The 21,577-nt window shown below is 45.3% G+C and overlaps 2 protein-coding genes across 2 annotated transcripts; one reads left to right on the plus strand and one right to left on the minus strand.

The window, feature by feature from the left end:
• Nucleotides 1-287: 287 nt before the first annotated feature.
• Nucleotides 288-8,357, minus strand: EIF3F (eukaryotic translation initiation factor 3 subunit F). The gene is made up of 8 exons (XM_069553650.1): nt 7,810-8,357; nt 3,965-4,035; nt 3,645-3,724; nt 3,081-3,218; nt 1,651-1,742; nt 1,132-1,268; nt 899-1,012; nt 288-520 (listed from the first exon to the last, which is right to left on the minus strand). The coding sequence occupies exons 1-8, from the start codon at nt 8,270-8,272 to the stop codon at nt 443-445; spliced, it is 1,173 nt and encodes a 390-aa protein (XP_069409751.1). The 5' UTR covers nt 8,273-8,357; the 3' UTR covers nt 288-442.
• Nucleotides 8,358-18,569: 10,212 nt separating this feature from the next.
• NLRP10 (NLR family pyrin domain containing 10) lies at nt 18,570-21,577 on the plus strand. Its single transcript, XM_069553291.1, is given in 5 exon segments — nt 18,570-18,661; nt 20,693-21,179; nt 21,181-21,481; nt 21,484-21,498; nt 21,501-21,577. Coding segments are annotated over 5 exon segments (972 nt in total).

Here is a 21,577-nt window from a genome sequence, read left to right on the forward strand (position 1 = left end):
GTTTTAAGAAAAAAACATCAGCTCAGATATCATGTCTTACATAGACTCTGACAGACTCTGGTCAGCCCTTATGTTCCCATTATGTTGTATTTTTGCTTTATGAGAGCAGTTATTTCACTGGGCAACTAAACTATGAAGCAGACAGTGGCACAAGAAAAAAATCCAGCCCTGGATTCAGACCACACACACACGACAGCTTCCACCAAAGTACTCACTTCCTAGTTCCTGGGTGAGCTCCAGAACTGCCTTTTCCCTTCCACCCAGAGGGAAACTCACATTAGATGGAATTCACTTACGAAAGGTACTCTATGTTTATTTAGAGTCACAAGCAGTTGATTGACTCAGTGTGACTCAGACCACAGACACCATTTCTCCTTCACTCCATTCTGGGTCCTGGGCTTGGCTGGGGCCCAGTGTAGCAGGAGGGTTGCCCGCGGCCCCTTCACAGGTTCACAAGCTTCTCATTGAGGGCAATCTGTGACTGTGTGAGGTTGGCCAGATATGTCACCATCAACAGGTCCTAGAAGAGAAGGAATCCAGGATGAGTGCGGGGCTGGGTAGAGAGTAAGCAGAAAGGCTGGCCAGCTGTGTGATGGACACTGAGGGTAAGGCAGTCCTGGGCAAATGAAAGCTGGGAGAGGCTGACTGAGAGTAGGAGGAAGACAGAAAGAAAACGCCTGAGAACACCGTCCCATCTCTGATACACCCGAGTCATGGGAAGCAAAGAAACGGCAGGAGAATCTCTGAGCACCTGTGCTCTCCTCCTCACAGCCTGGACTGCAAGGGGGCCAAACGTGCTGCCCCACCTCCTCTGTCCTCTCCAGGCCACCTCCCCCACCCCCTTCACACGTGTACGTGCTGAGGTGCAGGCTCCCAGGAGCCCAGGGACGCCACTCACGTTGATATTGCTGTTGAGCATGGTCTCGAAGTCCTCGGGAACTATTTTGGGTACTTGGTTAACCAGACTCATCAAGAAGCGGCCCACGGTATTGTCGGCTGACACCTTCCCAGACTAAGCACCAAAAGAGTCAATGTAGCACGGTTAATTCTTGCCTCTGAGACCGCGGCTTCGCCAGTGCAGCCCCTGCCGCCTCGCAGCGGAGACCCACGCCCTCCTCCTCCCGTCCTCACCAGCACGTCCTCCGCATACTGCAACACTGTGCTGAGGGCGTCCTGGATGCGAGCGGAAGCCCCGCCCACTTGCTGCAAGTCACTGGAGAGGCCGATCACCCGGTTGGGGCTGAAACAGGTCTTCATGATCAGGTCAACTGTGGGAGCGGGCGGGGTGCAAGAGACAAGAGAATTCAGCCATCCCATCAGATAACTACCTCCTTCTGGACTCAGTCAGCTTCCCTGAACCCCCACCCTCCCCCCCCACCCCACCGCCCTTACTAGCTTTTCTTCCTCTGAGAGAGTTCAACTCCTGCACCTAGGATGCTAATCACTGGTTTTGGTCTTATATGACTGGCCACGTAGCCTCTGGAGCTGATGATTTCCCACCTCTAACAGCTTCTCAAATAATTCCTTGAGTCCCATACAAACCTTAGATCAATGGTTGCTCTTAACCCACCCAAGGTCCTCCATCCTTGTTATATAGAAATCCCCTCCCTTGAAAAATGTCCAGGACCTAAAAATGGGGAGGTCACTTACCTCCTATGCGTTCAGTGTCATAGTATGTGTATTTCACTGTTAGAGGGGTGAACATCACCCCCATGGTCCTCCCAGGAACACCCATTAAAGTGCTGCGGAGACAGAAGTCAAGGTTAACAGATGGCTTTGGGGGACAGTTTCCATGTTCGGTCCTGGCTGGGAAAGCAGGCATATCAACAGTATGGCTTCCAAGGTTCTGAGATGAGAAGGTTGGACCAGATGAAGCCCAGAGGTCTGAAGAGAACAAGCCACTTTCTTTCCTTAGCTCTTTCCACACACCAAACTCTTGGCCTGAGAGAATGGACTCAGCATTTGGATGGGGCCTGGACCCTTTACAGAGGATTACTGCACACACTGAAATCTCAGTGAAGAGGACAGGATGCTGAATATCCCTGTGGAACTGGGTGCCTAGACATCCTTCCCCACAGAAAGAAGTGACAGGACAGGTCTCTTCTGGGACCAAAAAGCACTCATCAGCACTGAAAAAAAAAAATCTATTCTGGTCCATCAAGATTAGACTGGGTGCAATAATTAATCTCAGTAAAGGTGATTGCCTTTACTTAGTCAACTATACACTTTCGTTGGATCTGCAGGAGTCTGAAATATTTGGAAAGGCTAAGAAATCAACAAATAGAGTTTAGCAGTATAATAACTGGCCTGTAAGAACTGACATGCACCACCTCTATCCCACCGCATAATGGTTAACGGGTCACTTCAGCGTCAGAGATAGAAACAGCACAAAGTTAAGTGTCGTAAGAGATGCACTAACAAAGGGCATCATTCCAAGGAGAAAATATAATCCTTTCAACTCCTACAGCCGCCGCTTTTCTGGCATGCCACTATAGCCTTTCCCAACATCCCCCATCACCCAGCATTCCAGTTGCTTGCAAGCTCAATGTGCCAACAGAGCAATGTTACTATCATTCGAACTGTACTATATCCAGGATTAATAGACATGTGTAAGATAAGGACAGCCATTCTTCAATCTGTATTGCCCTGTTTTCTATGCAGTTTTAGGGATTTTGACAAACTTAAGGGCAATTCAAAAAATCAGTGAACATGGAGAAGAATCCTGGCCAGCATGCCATGTGAGGATCAGCGGTAGGAGCTGTGTATGAGTTAACTTCTGGAAAAGATGACAGGAAAAACGAGCTTGCTCAAATACCTAAAGGGCTGCCCTTGGAAACTGGCTATGAGCAATGAGCAGAAGTCTGGGCAGGCAAGGGTCAGCGAGTGGTAACTTCAGGGACAGTTTCTTTCTGAGTAAAACCTCTCCAGTGATAGCTGCCGAGAGTGAGGCAGGGGCTCCCTTAGGAGGCAGCAAGTTGCACGCTGCAGGATGACACTGGCATGGGGTGGAGGCGGGTGTCACCCAGGCTTAGCAGGAATGAAGGAGCCTTCATGCCCTTGCCACCCAAGCCCCCGGTCACCTGACGTAGGCCTTGATGCTCATGCGGCCATTCTGGAGGCTGGTGTCCACTGTGAGGTGAATGGGGTTGGGGGCTTCTCGGCTGTAGTACTCATGGATCAGCACTGAGTGCTCCGTGATGTCATGGCCTGTAGCGTACCTGGAAAATGGAAGAGTTGTGGACTCATGTCTACATGTGACATCAATACTAAACAGGATGGTGGCATGGGTGTCTCTGGGCACCTGACACCCTTGCAGTAGTTATACCCCCAGGGACAACATTGAGAAAAACAAAAAAAAGCACACTGATAATTTTATTAAATCAATTAAAACAAGGCTGACTTAAAAGCTCATGAAAAACTAAGTCACCAGCAAGGCAAAAACGACTTGCTCAGAAGCTGCAGCTCAAAATGAGTATTCTTGGCCTCACAGGATCAGAACTGCCAGCAAAACACACAGAATTCCTAGCCCCTTGAGATAATACACATTCAATACCCTGTCTCCAAAAGAGGAAGTACGATACCTAGTCAGGTGGCAAAAGGCGCTGGCAATCAACCAGAGACGTTCCACCCCTGTCCCAACTCACCAGCCCAGGATGAGCTCGTTTGGAGAGACTTTCTTGTGCAACTCATACATGTTCTTAGCAAATTCCATGTCAACAGCCACCTAAGAAGAAGGGCAGAAAAGAAGGCTAAGAAGCCACAAGTCCACAGCAAAATGGGTGAACAGGACAAAAGGCCACTCCCAACAAAGAGGAGAGGCCCGGCAAGTATGTCCAAATGGAACAAAGCTCTTTGAACTGCAGTTCTAATTATGAGCATGGCACACTTGGTGTAGGAGGGCCTCACAGAGAGCCTGGCAAATGAATAGTCATAGTCCGTATGGGGGCCTCAAATCCCCACTCACCTCATCTTCTGACTCATTGTGTGGCACTGAAAAGCAATTGGTGACTTCCACTGAGTGCTTGTCAACGGTTCCTGTGAGAGAGAATAGTCCAAGTGTCATAAAATCTTGGGCTTCCAACTGCCCCAAATGCTTTCAAGAGGTCTCCTCAAAGTCAAGGAACAACAACAAAAATCAAGTTTCAGCCATGTGCACCAATGGAAGCTGGGTTTTCCAGAGAAATGAAACTCCACAGTTATCTCCAACTCTCTTCTTTAACAGGGTCTATTCTTCCTTCCCAGGGCCTCCTTTTGCCTCACTTCCTGCTACCCGTCCTGCTCCAGATCTTCACTCTAAGATCTTCGTCTTTCAGCCTCTGGACTTTCTGCTTAATATAATTCACCTGCACAGCTGCCTGGAGGATTCTCACTGTGTCTACGAAGACCATTCATGTAGTAGCCCATCCTCAGAGAATACTTTTAGGGAGCTTCCCCTGTACCTCCCTGCAGCCATATGGTCCCAGTCATAACCTTAACCCTACCATCATCCAGAAAACTTCTCCCTGTGAACGCTAAACATCACGCCACAAACTTTTCCTAGTTCTGATATTTTTATTCCTGCTACATTGTTTCTTGACCTCACGAAGACTCTCAATCCCTTGATTGCTCCTTACCCTAACCTACTAGCCCCTCCTGCTAGGCTTCCAGTGCTTTCTTCTCCAACAAACTACAATGTTGCTCCTGACCCATCAGGGTCATTTAATCCCACTTCACTGTGGTTTCTGCCCTCTTGGCTGAAACTATATCCCCAAACCCAATGATACTTTTTCTTTTTAATTGAAGTACAGTTGATTTGCAATGTTACAAGTGTACAGAAAAGTGATTCAGTTATACCTGTATATACACACATATTCTTTTTCGGATTCTTTTCCATTAATACTAAGTATAGTTCCCTATGCTATACAGTAAGTCCTTGTTGTTTATTTTACGTTTAGCAGTATGCATACTCTGTATCTTATTTGACCTCTTGTCAACAGACTTGACCACTCGAACTTCTGAAATAGTCAAGTCTTCTATACTTGCATGCCATTATGGCATCCTTCTATTAGAGCATTTATCACATTATACTCCAGTGACTTGCATGTAAGAGTACATCTTCATCTTGAATCTAAGGTTAAGAGTAGCATTCGTTTTATCAGCTTTTGAATTCTAAGTATCTAATAGTTTTATGGCACATAAAAGGTACTAGTGATTTAATTTAACCAAATGGAATATATCTCATGAATCGCTTTCTAACTTAAAATTTCTAAGTTCTCAGCAAGTGGAATCTGTGCGTCACTCTTCAGTAAGCACTGCCTCTGTAACATCTAGCATTGTACCACGGTTCCATTCTGGAAGAGGAGCTGAAACCCTAGATGACAGTTGGTCTAACTCCGGTCACTGTAATATTTGGGGGCACCTAATACAAACCTATTTCTGCTTTACTGACTATGCCAAAACCTTTGACTGTGCGGATTACAATAAACTGTGGAAAATTCTGAAAGAGATGGGAATACCAGACCACCTGACCTGCCTCTTGAGAAACCTACATGCAGGTCAGGAAGCAACAGTTCGAACTGGACATGGAACAACAGCCTTTTCCAAATAGGAAAAGGAGTACGTCAAGGCTGTATATTGTCACCCTGCTTATTTAACTTCTATGCAGAGTACATCATGAGAAACGCTGGGCTGGAAGAAGCACAAGCTGGAATCACGACTGCCAGGAGAACTATCAATAACCTCAGATATGCAGGTGACACCACCCTCATGGCAGAAAGTGAAGAGGAACTAAAAAGCCTCTTGATGAAAGTGAAGGAGCAGAGTGAAAAAGTTGGCTTAAAGCTCAACATTCAGAAAACGAAGATCATGGCATCCAGTCCCATCACTTCATGGGAAATAGATGGGAAAACAGTGGAAACAGTGTCAGACTTTATTTTGGGGGGCTCCAAAATCACTGTAGATGGTGATTGCAGCCATGAAATTGAAAGATGCTTACTCCTTGGAAGAAAAGTTATGACCAACCTAGACAGTATATTCAAAAGGAGAGACATTACTTTGCCGACTAAGTTCCATCTAGTCAAGGCTATGGTTTTTCCAGTGGTCATGTATGGATATGAGAGTTAGACTGTGAAGAAGCCTGAGCGCCAAAGAATTGATGCTTTTGAACTGTGGTGTTGGAGAAGACTCTTGAGAGTCCCTTGGACTGAAGGAGATCCAACCAGTCCATTCTGAAGGAGATCAGTCCTGGGTGTTCATTGGAAGGACTGATGCTAAAGCTGAACTCCAGTACTTTGGCCACCTCATGCGAAGAGTTGACTCACTGGAAAAGACCCTGATGCTGGGAGGGATTGGGGGCAGGAGGAGAAGGGGACGAACGAGGAAGAGATGGCTGGATGGCATCACCGACTTGATGGGCATGAGACTGAGTAAACTCCGGGATTTGGTGATGGACAGGGAGGCCTGGAGTGCTGCGATTCATGGGGTCGCAAAGAGTCGGACACGACTGAACTGAACTGAATACAAACCTAGGGTGGAGAATTGAGAATTGTTTCTTACCATAGAGTCCATGGGGTCACAAAGAGTCCGACAGGACTGAGTGACTAACACTTTCACACTTTGGGAGATTATGAGTAGAGGTGAGGGTGGGGGTATGGGATGAAGGACAGAGTGAAAACTTTTCCTGGGAACCTGGAAAATGAGTGGAGCTTAAAGGAAAAAATAAGGGAGAACAAGCAAAGAGAATACAAAGGCTTGGTTTGAGATAGCTATGGCAATGTTCGTAAGATAACGGATCAACTGAAGTTTCCGTGAAATGCTACACTCTCAAAGATAAGAGAGAGAAAGTGTGTGTCAGGAGTGTGCATGATGCGGTGGACGACAGCAACCGACAGCTGCTTCATACCTAGTCTGTGTCAGCACAGTTAGATGTCTTCAGCAAGTCCCTGAAGGAAAGAGACTTCCCTAACTTTTGCAGAAGTCTGGCTACAACTACCGTCCTCTTCTCAATACACCAACTGTCTTCTACAATGGAAACTATTACAAGTTCAAGGGTTAAGAAAGAGAAATCATAAATGGGACTAAAGTGGAATCACAAAAGTGCCCCGTATCTGTGATCAAGATGGAGTGAAAAATTAATCTGATGGGACCGGACGTCCCCAGAGAAAAGAATACATCGTCAGAAATCCCTTTTTAGGGCTTCTCGGTTTTACTCTAACATAAAGTACCCATTTCTCAAATTTGGAACATGTCAGGGAAAAAAGTTATTTCTCCATGTAATCGTTAATACAAAGAATAGATTTGTATTGTATTAATTGTGTCCAAACGAAGAATCAGAGTCTACAATGGGGGAACGGGGGTCTATATTTCACTGGTGACTAGTATTACAGAGAGCGAGGAAAGGCGGATCAGGCTTAGACGTTTAAGAAAGCAGAATATTGAAATTCAAATGGGTTCCTGCCAAACTGGTTTACTTGCTGCGAGGGATATCTTTCTAGAGATGTCCCCACTCCATTGCCAACTAGTTAGAAAAAACTTCTCGGTTAACACTCGGAAAATAAAGACCAGTAGTACGTAAGGGGGGAAAATTTGGTCACTGGGTTTAAGGAGTCAAAAGGTTTTTGACGTCCCAGTAAGGTTGTGAACACATTTTTCGTCGATTGGGACTAATAACAGTTGAAGTGAAATGCTACTGCGAAGATTAAAAATAAAATGTGAGTCACTTGGCACACGATACTTATTCAACAAATAACTACAAGGGAGTGAGAAGAAAGGGGGACAAGATAAAACAAGGTGGGCAGTAGAGAAGAACGTCAGTTTCCCCTGACCACTCACCCAGCAGGGTCCCGATAACTCGGGCAGCTCCCTCGTTGCGTCGCTCGTAGCTGTCCACGATGGAGGCCAAAATGACCGGGTGCAGCCGGACCACGCGGCCGCCGGGGAAGGGGCCTGGGAGAGCAGGGCCAGAGAGAGACTGTGCGGGGGTCTGCGCTGGGGCTGGCGCTGAGGCCGGGGTCTGGCCCGGAGCCGCGGTCGTAGCCGCTGCTGCTGCCGGGTCTGAGGATGACGCGGGAGCCGGCGATGGAGCTGGAGCCGGAGCCGGCGATGGAGCCGGGGCCGAGGCTGAGGCTGGGGCTGGGGCCGGGGCCGAGGCCGAGGCCGGCGATGAGGCCGCAGCTGGGGCTTCGGATGGGGTGGCGGGAGGCGCGCTCGCCGGTACTGCCGGTGTGGCCATCTTGTCGAGAAAGAAGGAGCGAGGAGCGGAAGGGAGCGAGTTGAAGAACATTAGGAGCACCATAGGCTGAACCTGCACCACGTGAACTAGGTGCTTCTGCTTACTGGCTACTGATGATGCTTCTCAGAGCTACAATTTCCGGCTCTGTGTTTGTGCGCTGTGATTTTGGTCCGATGCGCACTCAGTGAGAATCAAGCTAAGTAGTTCCGAGTAAACTTGCGACCGCCCTGGGAGGAGAGAGACACTGCCACCAGATGGAGCCATAGAGCGGTGCAAAGGTCGCAGCTGGCACTTCAATGGGATAATTGGCATCAAGGAAAGAGCTTTGTTCTTGACTGCATCCTAAGGTGTCCATACAGTGTGTCATTCATTAAACAATTTGAATATGTGCCAGACACTTTTAGGAGCTATCAGAGAGCAAAACAAAGACCATTGTCCTTGAAACTTTACGTTCTAGTAGAGAGAGACAAATAAGTACTTTTACACGACTGAAGCGACTTAGCAGCAGCAGCAACAAATGTGTTAGTGAAGAGGAAAAGATAAAATTTTACATAAACTCCTGCTCGTTCTGCCTCTGTAACTCTAGGTCATGTAGCCTCAGAAAGTGAGGACTTAGAATACTAGGAACTGGAGCGTATCTCACGCACCCTTGTCCTGCTCTTTGCGATTGCCCAGCCCCTGCAATCCTGCTTAATCACGCGCGTCCAAGTAAAGGTCAGCCATTCATCTCCCCGTTTTGACCCCTGTTCCTGTGCCTGTGAAACGCCTTAGCCTGTTGGCAGCTAGTGCTGTCCACTATAGTCTGTCTATAAAAACTCTGTAACTCCTTTGTTCGGGGCTCAGAGCTTGGAGTGTTAACTCCTCTGGGCCTGCTGGCTTAACAAACCTGAGTTCTCCAACTCTCCGAGTATGGTGTTTGGTTTCTCGATTACTGGTTTCTGCAACACTACGTGTGGAAGGAGCTCTGATCCTCACTCCTTGCGTAACTTTGGGCAATCTAGAGGGTTTTTATTTTAACTTCCTGAGCCTCAGTTTCCTTTATTGCGTGAGGGGTATGATAACATCTGCCTATGAGGAAACTTGTCAATTCCTTTAGTTGGATGTGCCAGGTTCCAGCCCGCAAGGTGAGTGGGTGAGGTTGGACTTCTTAGCCCGGACTCTCATGCCCAAGAACTACTTTCTCCTTGGATCTACCTTTCTTGATTAGAATTCCCTCGATCCTGCTCCTCTGTCGGTATTCTGGGTACATTGTTTCTTTCCCCTTGAGAAATGGAGTATTTCCTGACATATCGCTAAACAAAGGAAGTCACCCATTAGCGATTAGCCACCACAGATGGTGAGCTGATGAGCTTGAGGGAATTTAGGAAGGAAAGAATACCTGCCATTTAGCAGCCTAAGACTATAGCCATGCCCCATTGTGAGCCCGGAGGAAATTCAGGATGTGAAAACACAGAATATTGGCCCCAGATAGGTGGATGCATATTAAAGGAACGATTTCAGTGAGCCTGGACTCTTGCATCTTCCCATACAAATAAAAGTGCTAAATTCCTTGAGATAGCTGGTTTTCTTTAATTAACAATAATCTTTTGACATCCAGACTTACCAGCCCTTTGTTACAAAACTCTGTAACCTGGCCCCCTGCCTGGCCTCCTTGGAGCAGCTATGTCAGGGTTACTTGAGATGTTGCCTCCTAGGCTTGAAGTCCTAAAAATTCCCATTGAATAAAACATAACTTTTAACTTGTAGGTTGTGAATATTTTTTAAGCTAACACCCCAAACACAGGTAAAGAGCCAACCCCAGGAGGACTGACGTGATCCTTGCATTTGATGACTTAGATGTTTAGCAGTCCCTGTAGAGCAGGGCCGGTGGACTTGAGGTTGGGTTGGATATAGAAGCCAGAATTCAACAGTGAGGGAAGGATCAGGTTGACTCATGGTATGGGTGCTGGCTACTCTCTCAAAGAAACTGCCTGGGGGAGGAAAGGAGACACTTAAAGCAGTAACAGAGGGAACAGCAGGACTGAGATGGGGACAATTAACCAAGGGTAAGGATTTAGAGGAGAAAGAAAGATTGAATATACAAGTGCAAACAAGGTGAACTGTCTCCAAGGGAGGAAGGAGGACTGGATGGGAAAAGCCTAGTTTAGAGGGATGGTCTTGCATGGCATGGGGGACCTGCTCGAAAGGCTGCCCTGGGCTCTGGCCTGCCTTCTGGATGCCTGGGGGCGGTGGAGGGGGCATCTTCCTTAGCCAGGGCTGGTCCCCTGAGATCCCATGGGAAAAAGTCCAGAGGCAAGAACCACTCCAGTGAAGTGTTGCTGCTCCCAAATGATCATGCAGAACATTGGGACCTCTCCATGTGTGGATTTGAGTTGGCTGTGGACCCTGCACCCTCAAGAACTTTGCCTTTATATCAGGAGATTAAGGACCTTTTTTGTTTTGGAGGGACAGAGAAAAGGATGAATCGAGGTTCAGAGACATTTGAATGGGGGAGAGAAGGGACATTGCAGGAATTCCTGTCAAATGCTTTTCTCAAGAAAGTGGAGGCAAGACCATCTGCTGAGAATGGCCGGGCAAAGGTGGAGTTCAGCCTTGGGGGATGGACAGTGTTAGGAAGAGAGATGGAGCGTGAGCCCTCAGCAGCATTGAACCATTATCTGAGGACCTAGCTTAGCCCAGAGATCTCAAGGATCCCATCAGTCTTTGTGATTTTCCTCTGCTCAGGGGCAGGAGGAGAGCGATCGTTGGTGTGGTCTTTCCAGGGATGCTGACTGGCTGGAACAACGGCATTCATACATCCAGATGCTGGCTTTTTAGTGGCTGATTGATGGATCTAGGCAGGCTGAACCATGTAAAAAGAAACTCTAGGTCCAGGTTTATTAGCAAAGGGCAGAAGGCATGGGGAGAGAGAAAATGGACTGTCCCCTTACATATGGGAAATGTGTTGTGTACACAGTGAATGGAGTCTTAGGGCTCTTCAGAGGAACCAACAGGAAATATATATTTATGACAAGGAGCTGGCTCAGGTGAGTAAGGAGACTGACAATTCCTAAGATCTTTGGTGGATGAGCTGGAGCCAAGGAGAGCCAGTGTGTACTTCTAGCCCCAAAGCTGGCAGACTCCAGACCCTAGAAGAGCCTATGTTTCAATTTGAGTCTGAAGGCTGGGAAAGACCAGTGTCCTTGCTCAATAAGGGCTTCCCTGCTGGCTTAGCGGGTAAAGGATCCACCTGCAAGGCAGGAGACATAGGAGGAAATGGCAACCCACTCTAGTATTCTTGCCTGGAAGATCCCATGGACAGAGGAACCTAGCAGATTACAGTCCATGGGATTGCAAAGAGTTAGACACGATTGAGCATGAGCATGGACTTACTCAACATTTAGGCAGGGAGAGTTCACTTAATTTGACAGAGGGTCAACCTTTTTGTTCTATTCAAGCGTTTGGTGTTACAGAAGGCAATCTGCTCTACTCAGTCTAGCAATTTAAATATTCATTTCATTCAAGAGCACTCACAAACACACCCAGAAAAAATATTTGATTGAGTATTTGGGGATCCTGTGCCCCAGTAAAACTGACACATAAGATTCTCCATCACACGTGGGTTCCTGGCTGTCCTGAGGAACATGCTTGCCAGTCCTGCCTGACAAGCCCAGGGTCATAGCTGCAGGCTCATGTTAAAGGTGGACCTATAGCTTGGTGCACCAATCTACACCCCCCGACCCCAGTAATGGCTGGAGAGGAGGGAGCCCCAGCTTCAGTGACAACCCATCACTTCATGGCAAATAGAAGGGGAAATAATGGAAACAGTGACAGACTTTATTTTCTTGGGCTCCAAAATCACTGTGGATGGTGACTGCAGCCATGAAATTAAAAGTCACTTCCTCCTTGGAAGAAAAGCCATGACAAGCTGAGACAGTGTATTAAAAAGCAGAGACATCACTTTGCTGACAAAGTCCCTATAGTCAAAGCTATGATTTTTCCTGTAGTCATGTATGGATGTGAGAGTTGGACTGTAAAGAAGGCTGAGCACCAAAGAATTGATGCTTTTGAACTGTGATGCTTTAAAAAGATTCTTGACAGTAAGGACAGTGTGGAGATCAAACCAGTCAATCCTAAAGGAAATCAACCCTGAATATTCATTGGAAGGACTGATGCTGAAGCTGAAGCTCCAGTATTTTGGCCACCTGATGGGAAGAACTGACTCATTGGAAAAGACCCTGATGCTGGGAAAGATTGAAGGCAAGAGGAGAAGTGGGAGACAGAGGATGAGATGGTTGGATGGCAACATTGACTCAACGGACATGAGTTTAAGCAAATTCTGGGAAATAGTGAAGGACAGGGAAGCTTGGCATGTGGCAGTCTATGGGGCTGCAAAGAGTCAGACAAAACTGAAGCGACTGAACAAAAACAGCAACGTGAGAGAACCTCCAGGGGGCACCCCAGGCTCTCTCAACTCTGCAACTGGGACTTACTTGGGCTGCCCCGTGGGACAGAGCCTACAGGAACCACTCCCTCATACAGTGGCTTGGGCAGTAAAGACAGCACCACAATGCAAGAGTCCCAGTTTCAATCCCAGAGTCAGGAAGATCCACAGGAGAAGGAAGTGGCAACCCACTCCAGTATTCTTGCCCGGAAAATCCCATGGACAGAGAAAACTGGTGAGCTGTGTACAGTCCGTGGGGTCACAAAGAACCAGACACGATGGAGTGACTAACACTTTCCACTTTCTGGCTGCCCTTGTGGGGCAGAGACCAGAAGAGCCACTCCTTAGTGGACAGTCATCTCATCCTTCTGCAGACTTGGACTGGCACAGGCAGGCTGGTGGGTGGCCTCCGACCCCCAGCTGGTCCCTGACCACTGCAGGCGTTTTCAGGAAGCCATGCTCCTCAGCCAGTCTCCACTAGCCTGAGACATTCCCGTCACACTGAGGCTCAGTGACATTAGAGCCCTCTGGCTGGAGGCGCTTTCAGTGGCTGCTGCAGATCTGCTTCCTGCAGGGGGCGTGTTCTACAGCAACCAAACCCCATCAGCTGATTGGCCACCCTGTCAAAAGCCAGCCTGACCAGGCGACCCGTGGCTTATCGCACTTGCCTGTTGCCGGGGCTCTCCAAGACCAGTCTCCTTGTCTTCCTGGCTTGGCACTCCCTTCGCTCGATTCTCTGGTTTCCTGATATTCATAACTTAGTATCTATACCTGCCTCCGGTCTTCCCTCCCTCCCCCTGGTTTTGGGTCAGTGTAGCTTCTTTCTCTGGCTTGTTAACCTTAACCATCCCTGACTCCTGCCTCTCCAGGACGCTTAGATTCTAGCAGCAGTGAGCCTCACCAACCCCCTTGACTTCATGCCAAGGTGCAGGCAGTGGTATGCTACCAAGTGTTTAACAACCAGCTACCTGAAAAAAAAAAAAATGTGGCCCTGGTTTTGGTGTTTACTTATTTCCATGGTATATGTAGACACAGGGTGTATATACATAGTTGATTGCAAACTATGAGCAGTCTAACAACCGGCTCTCAAAATACTGGAAAATTTAACAGTTGGCTTTTGTGAGACAGGACGAGCTGGCTTTAGCATCTCTGTTTCATACATACTATGTCTTCTTTTTCAATATTTCATTGCCTCACTACCCAACCTTAGAAATGACTATTTATTTAGGGCCTTCCCTGGTGGTCCAGTGGCTAAGAGGGTTGAGTTCAGTCCCTAGCTGGAGAACTCAATCCCATATACCATAACTATCAATAGGAGATTCCACATGCCACAACTAAGAAAAAAAACAAGGTCCCACATGTCACAATTAAGGACCCCGCATGCTGCAATGAAGATCGAAGATCTGTGTGCTGCAGCTAAGACTCAGAGCAGCTGATCAATAAATCCTCAAAAGAGAGAGAGAGAAATGACACTTTACCTGAATTTTGGGTCTATCATCATTTACTTAAAATTATGGTTTTATTTAAATTATATATATGACTAAATAATTTATTCTTTAATTTTGCTAGCTTTTGAACTCTACAAGAGTATAATACTGAAAGAAGTAAACTTTTGGAAAGTTTTTTCTTCCCAATCTCAGTTCACTAGGATGTATTCGTGGTATTGCATTTAACTACAGTTCATTCGTTTCCCTTGCTGTATAATATTTTATTGCTTAAATATATAAAATTTTATTTTCCAATTTATTGAATGGGCATGGGGTTGCTTGCATTTCTTGATATTGTGACCACTACTGCTTTAAAAGTCCTTCTCTATATGTGGCCTTGAGCACCTGGTAACTGGTGTTACTTGTCCAGTTGTGGCCTCCCAAATTCATCTGAAACCCCAATGGTTATGTGGCTTTATCTCAAGATAGGGTCTTTAAGAGGTAATTAAAGTTGAATAAGGTTATGAGGTTGGGACTTTAATTTAGTAGGATTGTGGTCTAATAAGAAGTCCACACTGTGAGGATATAGTGAGAAGATAACTGTCTGTAAGCCGGGAAGAGAGCGCCCAAAAGAAACTGACCTTGCTGGCATTCTGATCCCAGACTTCCAGCCTCCAAAGCAACTTGTTTTCCTAGGGGTTTTATCAATTTACACTCCTGTTAGCAATATATAAAAGTACTCACTGATGAATGAACTCTGCCACATCTTAATTTTTCCCAATTGAATGAATATTTAATGGTATCTACTTGTGGGCTTAATTTGCATTTTCCAGGTTACTAATGAGGTTGAGTATCTCTTTATATGTCAGTGGCCATGTGTATTTTGACTTCCATGAAAAATCTTTTCATGTCATTTGCTCTGTTTTCTATTAGGTTGCTTATTTATTTACTTATATCTTATTTATTTTATTTTTAAAAGGGATTTCTTTACATACCTTTATACCCATCTCTTATCAGTTATAAATATTTCAAATACATTCTGCAAGTTTATAGATTTTCCTTTCACTTCCCATGAGGTACTTTTTGAAGAACCAATCTTGGTTGTAGTGTAGTAAAGATTGTCAATACTTTCTTTATGGTTAGAGCTTTTGGGTCTGGTTTAAGACATCCTTTCTATTTGAACAGCATAAAGATAGGCATGTATTTTCTTTATATTTTAATGTTTTTTAAAATTTTGTTCTAACCCCTTAATTTATCTGGAATTTAAAAATTTTGCCCTTTGAATTGTTATTTCTTTCCTCATTGATCTGCCATGATACTTATATATCAAAGTTTCAAAAGTCAGGTATTAATTCTGGCTCTTTTTTTTTCTTTTCCATTTTGTCTATTCTGCACGAATATAATGATTTATTAATGACTATATCTCTGGTTTTAGAATAAGTCTTTGGAATTCCCTGGTGGTCCAGTGGTTAGGATTTTGGGCTTTCACTGCTGGGGGCCCAGGTTCGATTCCTGGTCAGAGAACTAAGGTTCTGCCAGCTGCACAATATAGCCAAAAAAAGAAAAAAAAAAGTCTTTAAATCTAGTAGAGCAGCCCTGATATTATGTTATTTTAATTGCTATAGTTTTGGAATATGTCTCAGTGTTTGGTAGGGCAGGTTCTTCCTCCCTTCTGCCATCTTTTTCTTTAAAAGTGTTTTGGCTATTCTTGGCCTTTTGTTCTTTCCTATATGTTTTAGGGTAAATTTGTAAAAATTTTTTTAATTAATTTTTTTATTGAAGGATACTTGCTTTATAGAATTTTGTTGTTTCCTGTCAGACCTCAACATGAATCAGCCATAGGTACACATATATCCCCTCCTTTTTGAACCTCCCTCCCATCCTCTCTCCATCCCATCCCTCTAGGTTGATACAGTGCCCCTGTTTGAGTTCCCTGAGCCATACAGCAAATTCTCTTTGGCTATCTATTTTACATATGGTAATGTAAGTTCCCATGTTACTCTTTTCATACATCTCACGCTCTCCTCCCCTCTCCCCCCCTCTCCCCATGTCCATAAGTCTATTCTGTATGTCTGTTTCTCCATTGCTGCCCTGTAAATAAATTCTTCAGTACCATTTTTCTAGATTCTGTATATATGCATTAGAATATGATATTTATCTTCCTCTTTTGGACTCACTTCTCTCTGTATAATAGGTTCTAGGTTCATCCATTTGATTAGAACTGACTCAAATGCATTCTTTTTATGGCTGAGTAATATTCCATTTGTATATGTACCACAACTTCTTTATCCATTCATCTGTTGATGGACATCTAGGTTGCTTCTATGTAACCTAGCTATTGTAAATAGTGCTGCAATGAACAATGGGATACATATGAATTTTTCAATTTTGGTTTCTCAGGGTATATGCCTAGGAGTGGGACTGCAGGGTCATATGGTGGTTTTATTCCTAGTTTTTTTTTTTTTTTAAATTAAAGGAATCTCCATCCCATCTTCCATAGTGGCTGTATCAATTTACATTCCCACCAACAGTGCAAGAGCGTTCCCTTTTCTCCACACCATCTCCAGCACTTACCATTTGCAGACTTTTTGATGATGGTCATTCTGACTGGTGTGAGGTAATATCTCATTGTAGTTTTGATTTGCATTTCTCTAATAATGATGGGGAAACAGTGGAAACAGTGTCAGACTTTATTTTGGGGGGCTCCAAAATCACTGCACATGGTGATTGCAGCCATGAAATTAAAAGACGCTTACTCCTTGGAAGGAAAGTTATGACCAACCTAGATAGCATATTCAAGAGCAGAGACATTACTTTGCCAACAAAGGTCGGTCTAGTCAAGGCTATGGTTTTTCCAGTGGTCATGTATGGATTTGAGAGTTGGACTGTGAAGAAAGCTGAGCACTGAAGAATTGATGCTTTTGAACTGTGATGTTGGAGAAGACTCTTGAGAGTCCCTTGGACTGCAAAGAGATCCAATCAGTCCTGGGATTTCTTTGGAAGGACTGATGCTAAAGCTGAAACTCCAGTACTTTGGCTACCTCATGTGGAGAGTTGACTCCTTGGAAAATACTCTGATGCTGGGAGGGATTGGGGGCAGGAGGAGAAGGGGACGACTGAGGATGAGATGGTTGGATGGCATCACTGACTCGATGAACGTGAGCTTGAGTGAACTCTGGGAGCTGGTGATGGACAGAGAGGCCTGGCGTGCTGCAATTCAGGGGGACGCAAAGAGTCGGACACAACTGAGTGACTGAACTGAGCTGAATAATAAATGATGTTGAGGATCTTCCATGTATTTGTTAGCCATCTGTATGTTTTCTTTGGAGAAATGTCTGTTTAGGTCTTTTCCCCACTTTTTGATCGGGTTCTTTGTTTTTCTGGTATTGAGTTGTATGAGCTGCTTGTATATTTTGGAAATTAATCCTCTGTCAGTTGTTTCATTTGCTATTATTTTCTCCTATTCTGAGGGTTGTCTTTTCACTTTGCTTATAGTTTCCTTTGCTGTGCCAAAGCTTTTAAGTTTAATCAGGTCCCACTTGTTTACTTTTGTTTTTATAAATTTGTAAAATTTGATGGATTTAGATTGCATTGACTCTAAAGATTAGAGCTGAACTGACAACTTTGTGATATTAAGTTGACCTATTTGTGCATATGATATGTAATTTATTTAGGCCCTATTTGATATAGTTCTGTAAGATTTTATAATTTTTTTTGTGTACAGTGTACACATATTTTGTTGTTTATATTTTTGTTACTTTTGTAGATATTGCATTTATAACCATATTTTCTAATTTTTTATTGCTAATTCATAAAACTGCAACAGTTAATCATGTCAGCTCTATTCACCTGTCATTTTTAATAATTTATCTATTAATTTTTTTTGTTTTCTATGCAGATGATCATTCTTTGCACAAAATAGCTTTCATTTTTTCATTCCTAATCATTATACCTTTGTCCTTCCCCTCTCCCCACTTTTTTTTATTGTGCTGGCTACAGACTCCAGAACAATAGAATTAAAGTGCTGATTGCAACTGTGCCTGTTCTGGTCCTGATTTTAAAGGGAATAATACTTTTTCTAATCTTTACCCATTTGAATAGTGTTTCCTGGGGGTATTTTTGTAGGTTCCTTTAATGAAGTTAAGTAATTTCTACAATTCCTAATGAGTTTAAGGAATTCTCTACAATAGTTCACTAAGAAAATTTCTTAAAAATAGTTATGAATAGTTTTCAATTTTATAGTTTTTTGCTCAATTATGATTATACATTTTATTTCTTTAATTTTTAATGAGATTAATATTTGTAGATTAAAAAAATTAAAACAGTCTCCCATTCTTGAGCTAAACCCAATTTGTTTACTACATATTACTTCTTCCACACAATATTGGGTTCAGATTGCTAATATTTTGTTTAGGATTTTTGTATTTAAATTTATGAGTGTAATGGGTCTGGGTTTTGTATTAAGTTCATAAAGATGAATTTAGATTGGATTTGCATTGACTCTAAAGTAATGTATGGAGCTCAGGAGGCTGTGAAAATTGTGCTCAGGGTCTCGATGGTTGTGAACCTGTTGGAGCTCAGCCACGTTTGTCGGGATGGCGAGTGCAGCAGGGGGCAGAGGAGGCCTTGGGACTCTTCCTTGGTTCATGGTATTTCCAGAGACTACCCTCCCCCCAGCCTATAATTCCTACTTTCTCTCACTCTTGCCCTCTGCCCTTGCCTGGGAGCCCCAGTGCCTCAGGGTCCTAGTGGCCTTGAGCTGAAGGCTCTGACTGACTTGGTTAGCAGTAACAGGAAGCAGGATCTCAGTTCCCAGAGATTGAAGCCAGGCCACGGTAATGAGAGCTCTGAATTCCAGCCACTAGACCATGAGGGCCAGTGGCTACTGGCAAGGCCCTGGCTTGTCTGCTTTGTAGAAATGAATTTCAACAAAGAGATGGAAAATAGTGAAACAAGTGTTTATCAGGAAGTAAAAAAAGTACGTGTAAATAGGCACACATGGATGGGGTCAGGGAGAGTTGTGCTTCTGTGTATCTTATATGGGGCATTTCTTCTGGGTTTCCTCTGGCCAATCATCTTATTCTGCCTGGCTCTGAGTCTGTATTTGGTATACCTCAGGGTCCTCCACTCTTAGCCAAGGTGGATTCCAGTGCAGAGGCCTGTGGGAAGCTTGACACCATCTATTATGGGGTGACACCCTCTCCCTTTTTAGCCTCCCAAGAACTTTTCTGTGCATGGGTGGTTGGGAAAGTCTCCTTGACCTCAATAATTGAGAAATATGTATTTTCTTTATCTTTTATCTGGGCAGGACTTGGCTCCTCTCTGCCCCTGCTATTTTGTTTATCTTGGAGTATCTGCCCACAGGGGATTCCCAGGAAGCTCAGTGGCAAAGAATCTGCCTGCCAATACAGGAGATGGGAGGGATGTGGGTTCAATTCCTGGTTTGGGACGATCCCCTGGAGTAGGAAATGGCAACGCACTCTAGTACTGCTGCCTGAAAACTTCCATGGACAGAGGAGCCTGGTGGGCTATAGTCCATGAAGTTGCTATATTTCAAGAGTTGAACTCAACTGAGCAACAGAGCATATACGCACACATCTGTCCACAGGGAACAGACTTCAGGTCCTCAGCCTGGGGCCCATCTATCTTCTGCTTCATGATCACTGCGGGGTGGAGGGTAGGTATTTATCAATAGAAAGACTAGTGTATCTTATGGTTATAATGCCCTCCTGGTCTCCAGTTGTCATACTAGAGGAGGAGAAAGTATGAGCAGCTTAGAAGTTGGGGGTGGTGTTGGTGAAGGTATTTCTGCTAACTAGAAGAAGCAGCCTCGAGCAGTGGGCTCACACCTTTCTCCAGCTTCTCTCATACAGGCAGCTCAGGCTGCTTCTCACAAGGAACCAGTGGACTGATGCCCCCTAGAGGGGGGGCAGTCATGTCGCCTAAACAGCCCCCATCCCTTCTAGGGTGCTGGTTGAGAACGGAGGGTCTGTGGAACCAGGGCTTCCTCCACAGGCTCCTTTCTTGCCTGAGAGCTCCTCTAACACAGAGACAGGAGGGTTCTGTAGACCAGGAGCTGGGGGGCTCCTGCTCAGAAGACGGTTTATCTTTAGCACTTGGCTTACCTTTACCAGGAATGGGCTCCTATGAAGTCGCCATTCTCCAGTTTCCCTTTCTCCTCTTTCTGACCTCACCAATTCACGTGGGGACATTTCACGTGAACACTCAGACATTCACACACACAGTGACTTTTGCATATACACATATTTTTACAAAGATACATGCTGATGCCGTGTGTGCAAAAATACACAAACTTTCATAGCACACTTTCATGAGTATGTGGGGAAATAAGGATTCACTCACACTGCACGAACACCCCCCCCCCACACACACACACAGAACACAGCCTTGCACACTCATATAGCTGGGCACAAGCACACCACACATGCATATATGCACAGGCACACATACACACACACACTCACATACACATACTTGAAGTGGGCCCTCTCCATGTTGCTAGAAGTATAATCTTCAGAGTGGAACACAGAAGATAAGAATAAAGGACAGAGGCCAGCGTTACTCTCTGTTTATTCCCTTCTCACTACCTAACACCCCACTTGTCTAGCACAGATTATGGATGGGAGAGCATGTGCGCCACCTACAGGAGATTCAAGAAGGGGGCGACAATGGCAACCATGACCAGCTTCTTCCAGTGGCCATGCCCAGCTCAGGGAGCCCAGACTCATCTCCCTGCCCCAGCTGGGAGCTGGAGCTGGACTCTGTCACAGTGGGGGCTCTATTTGATCCATAAGAAGAGCCCTTCCAGGTCCCACCCAGAGTGGCGCTACAGGGGTCACCTGGCATAGGAGAGATAACCCTGGCCGGAAAAATGGTGGTGGACTAGACCACTGGCACCCTGTTCCCAGGCTGGTTTGGTGATACCATATGTGAGCTGTAGAGTGGGTCCTTATATGTGGCCCTGCTGGCAGAGGGCAAACTGGACCAGCTCCTCCTCTGATGTTGTAGGGACAATCAAGCAGCTGTCACAGAGCTTCTGAGGCAGCTGGAATGGCTCCAGTTCATCCTAGATGGCTATGATGATCTGCAGGGGCCCTTGTGCCAAGAGGTTGAAGAGGCTGAGGTCCAGTCTCATGGAGGACGTGCTGCACCCTTGAATCAGGAGGACGGTACTGCCGAGGTCCTCCCTTCTCATCACCACCCAGACCCTGGCTTCGTGGAATCCAGAGCCCTTGCTGAGACAACCACACTCTGACCACATCCTCAGAGCTTTCTCTGAGGACAAGAAGAGGAGTTATTTAAGCTCATATTTCACAGATGAGAAGCAAGTTAGAAATGCCCTTGACATTGTGCAAGCAAATGATGTTCTCTACAAAGCATGTCAGGTTCTAGGAATTTGCTGGTTGTCTGCTCTTGGCTGAAGGACAGGTAGAGAGAGGCAGAGAGGTCTCAGAGGTGCCCAGCACAGTGCCCAGTCCATACTGTGGTGTAATGTGA

Source organism: Ovis canadensis, chromosome 15 (genome assembly GCF_042477335.2).
Source record: "Ovis canadensis isolate MfBH-ARS-UI-01 breed Bighorn chromosome 15, ARS-UI_OviCan_v2, whole genome shotgun sequence".
Classification (NCBI taxonomy): Eukaryota; Metazoa; Chordata; class Mammalia; order Artiodactyla; family Bovidae; genus Ovis; species Ovis canadensis.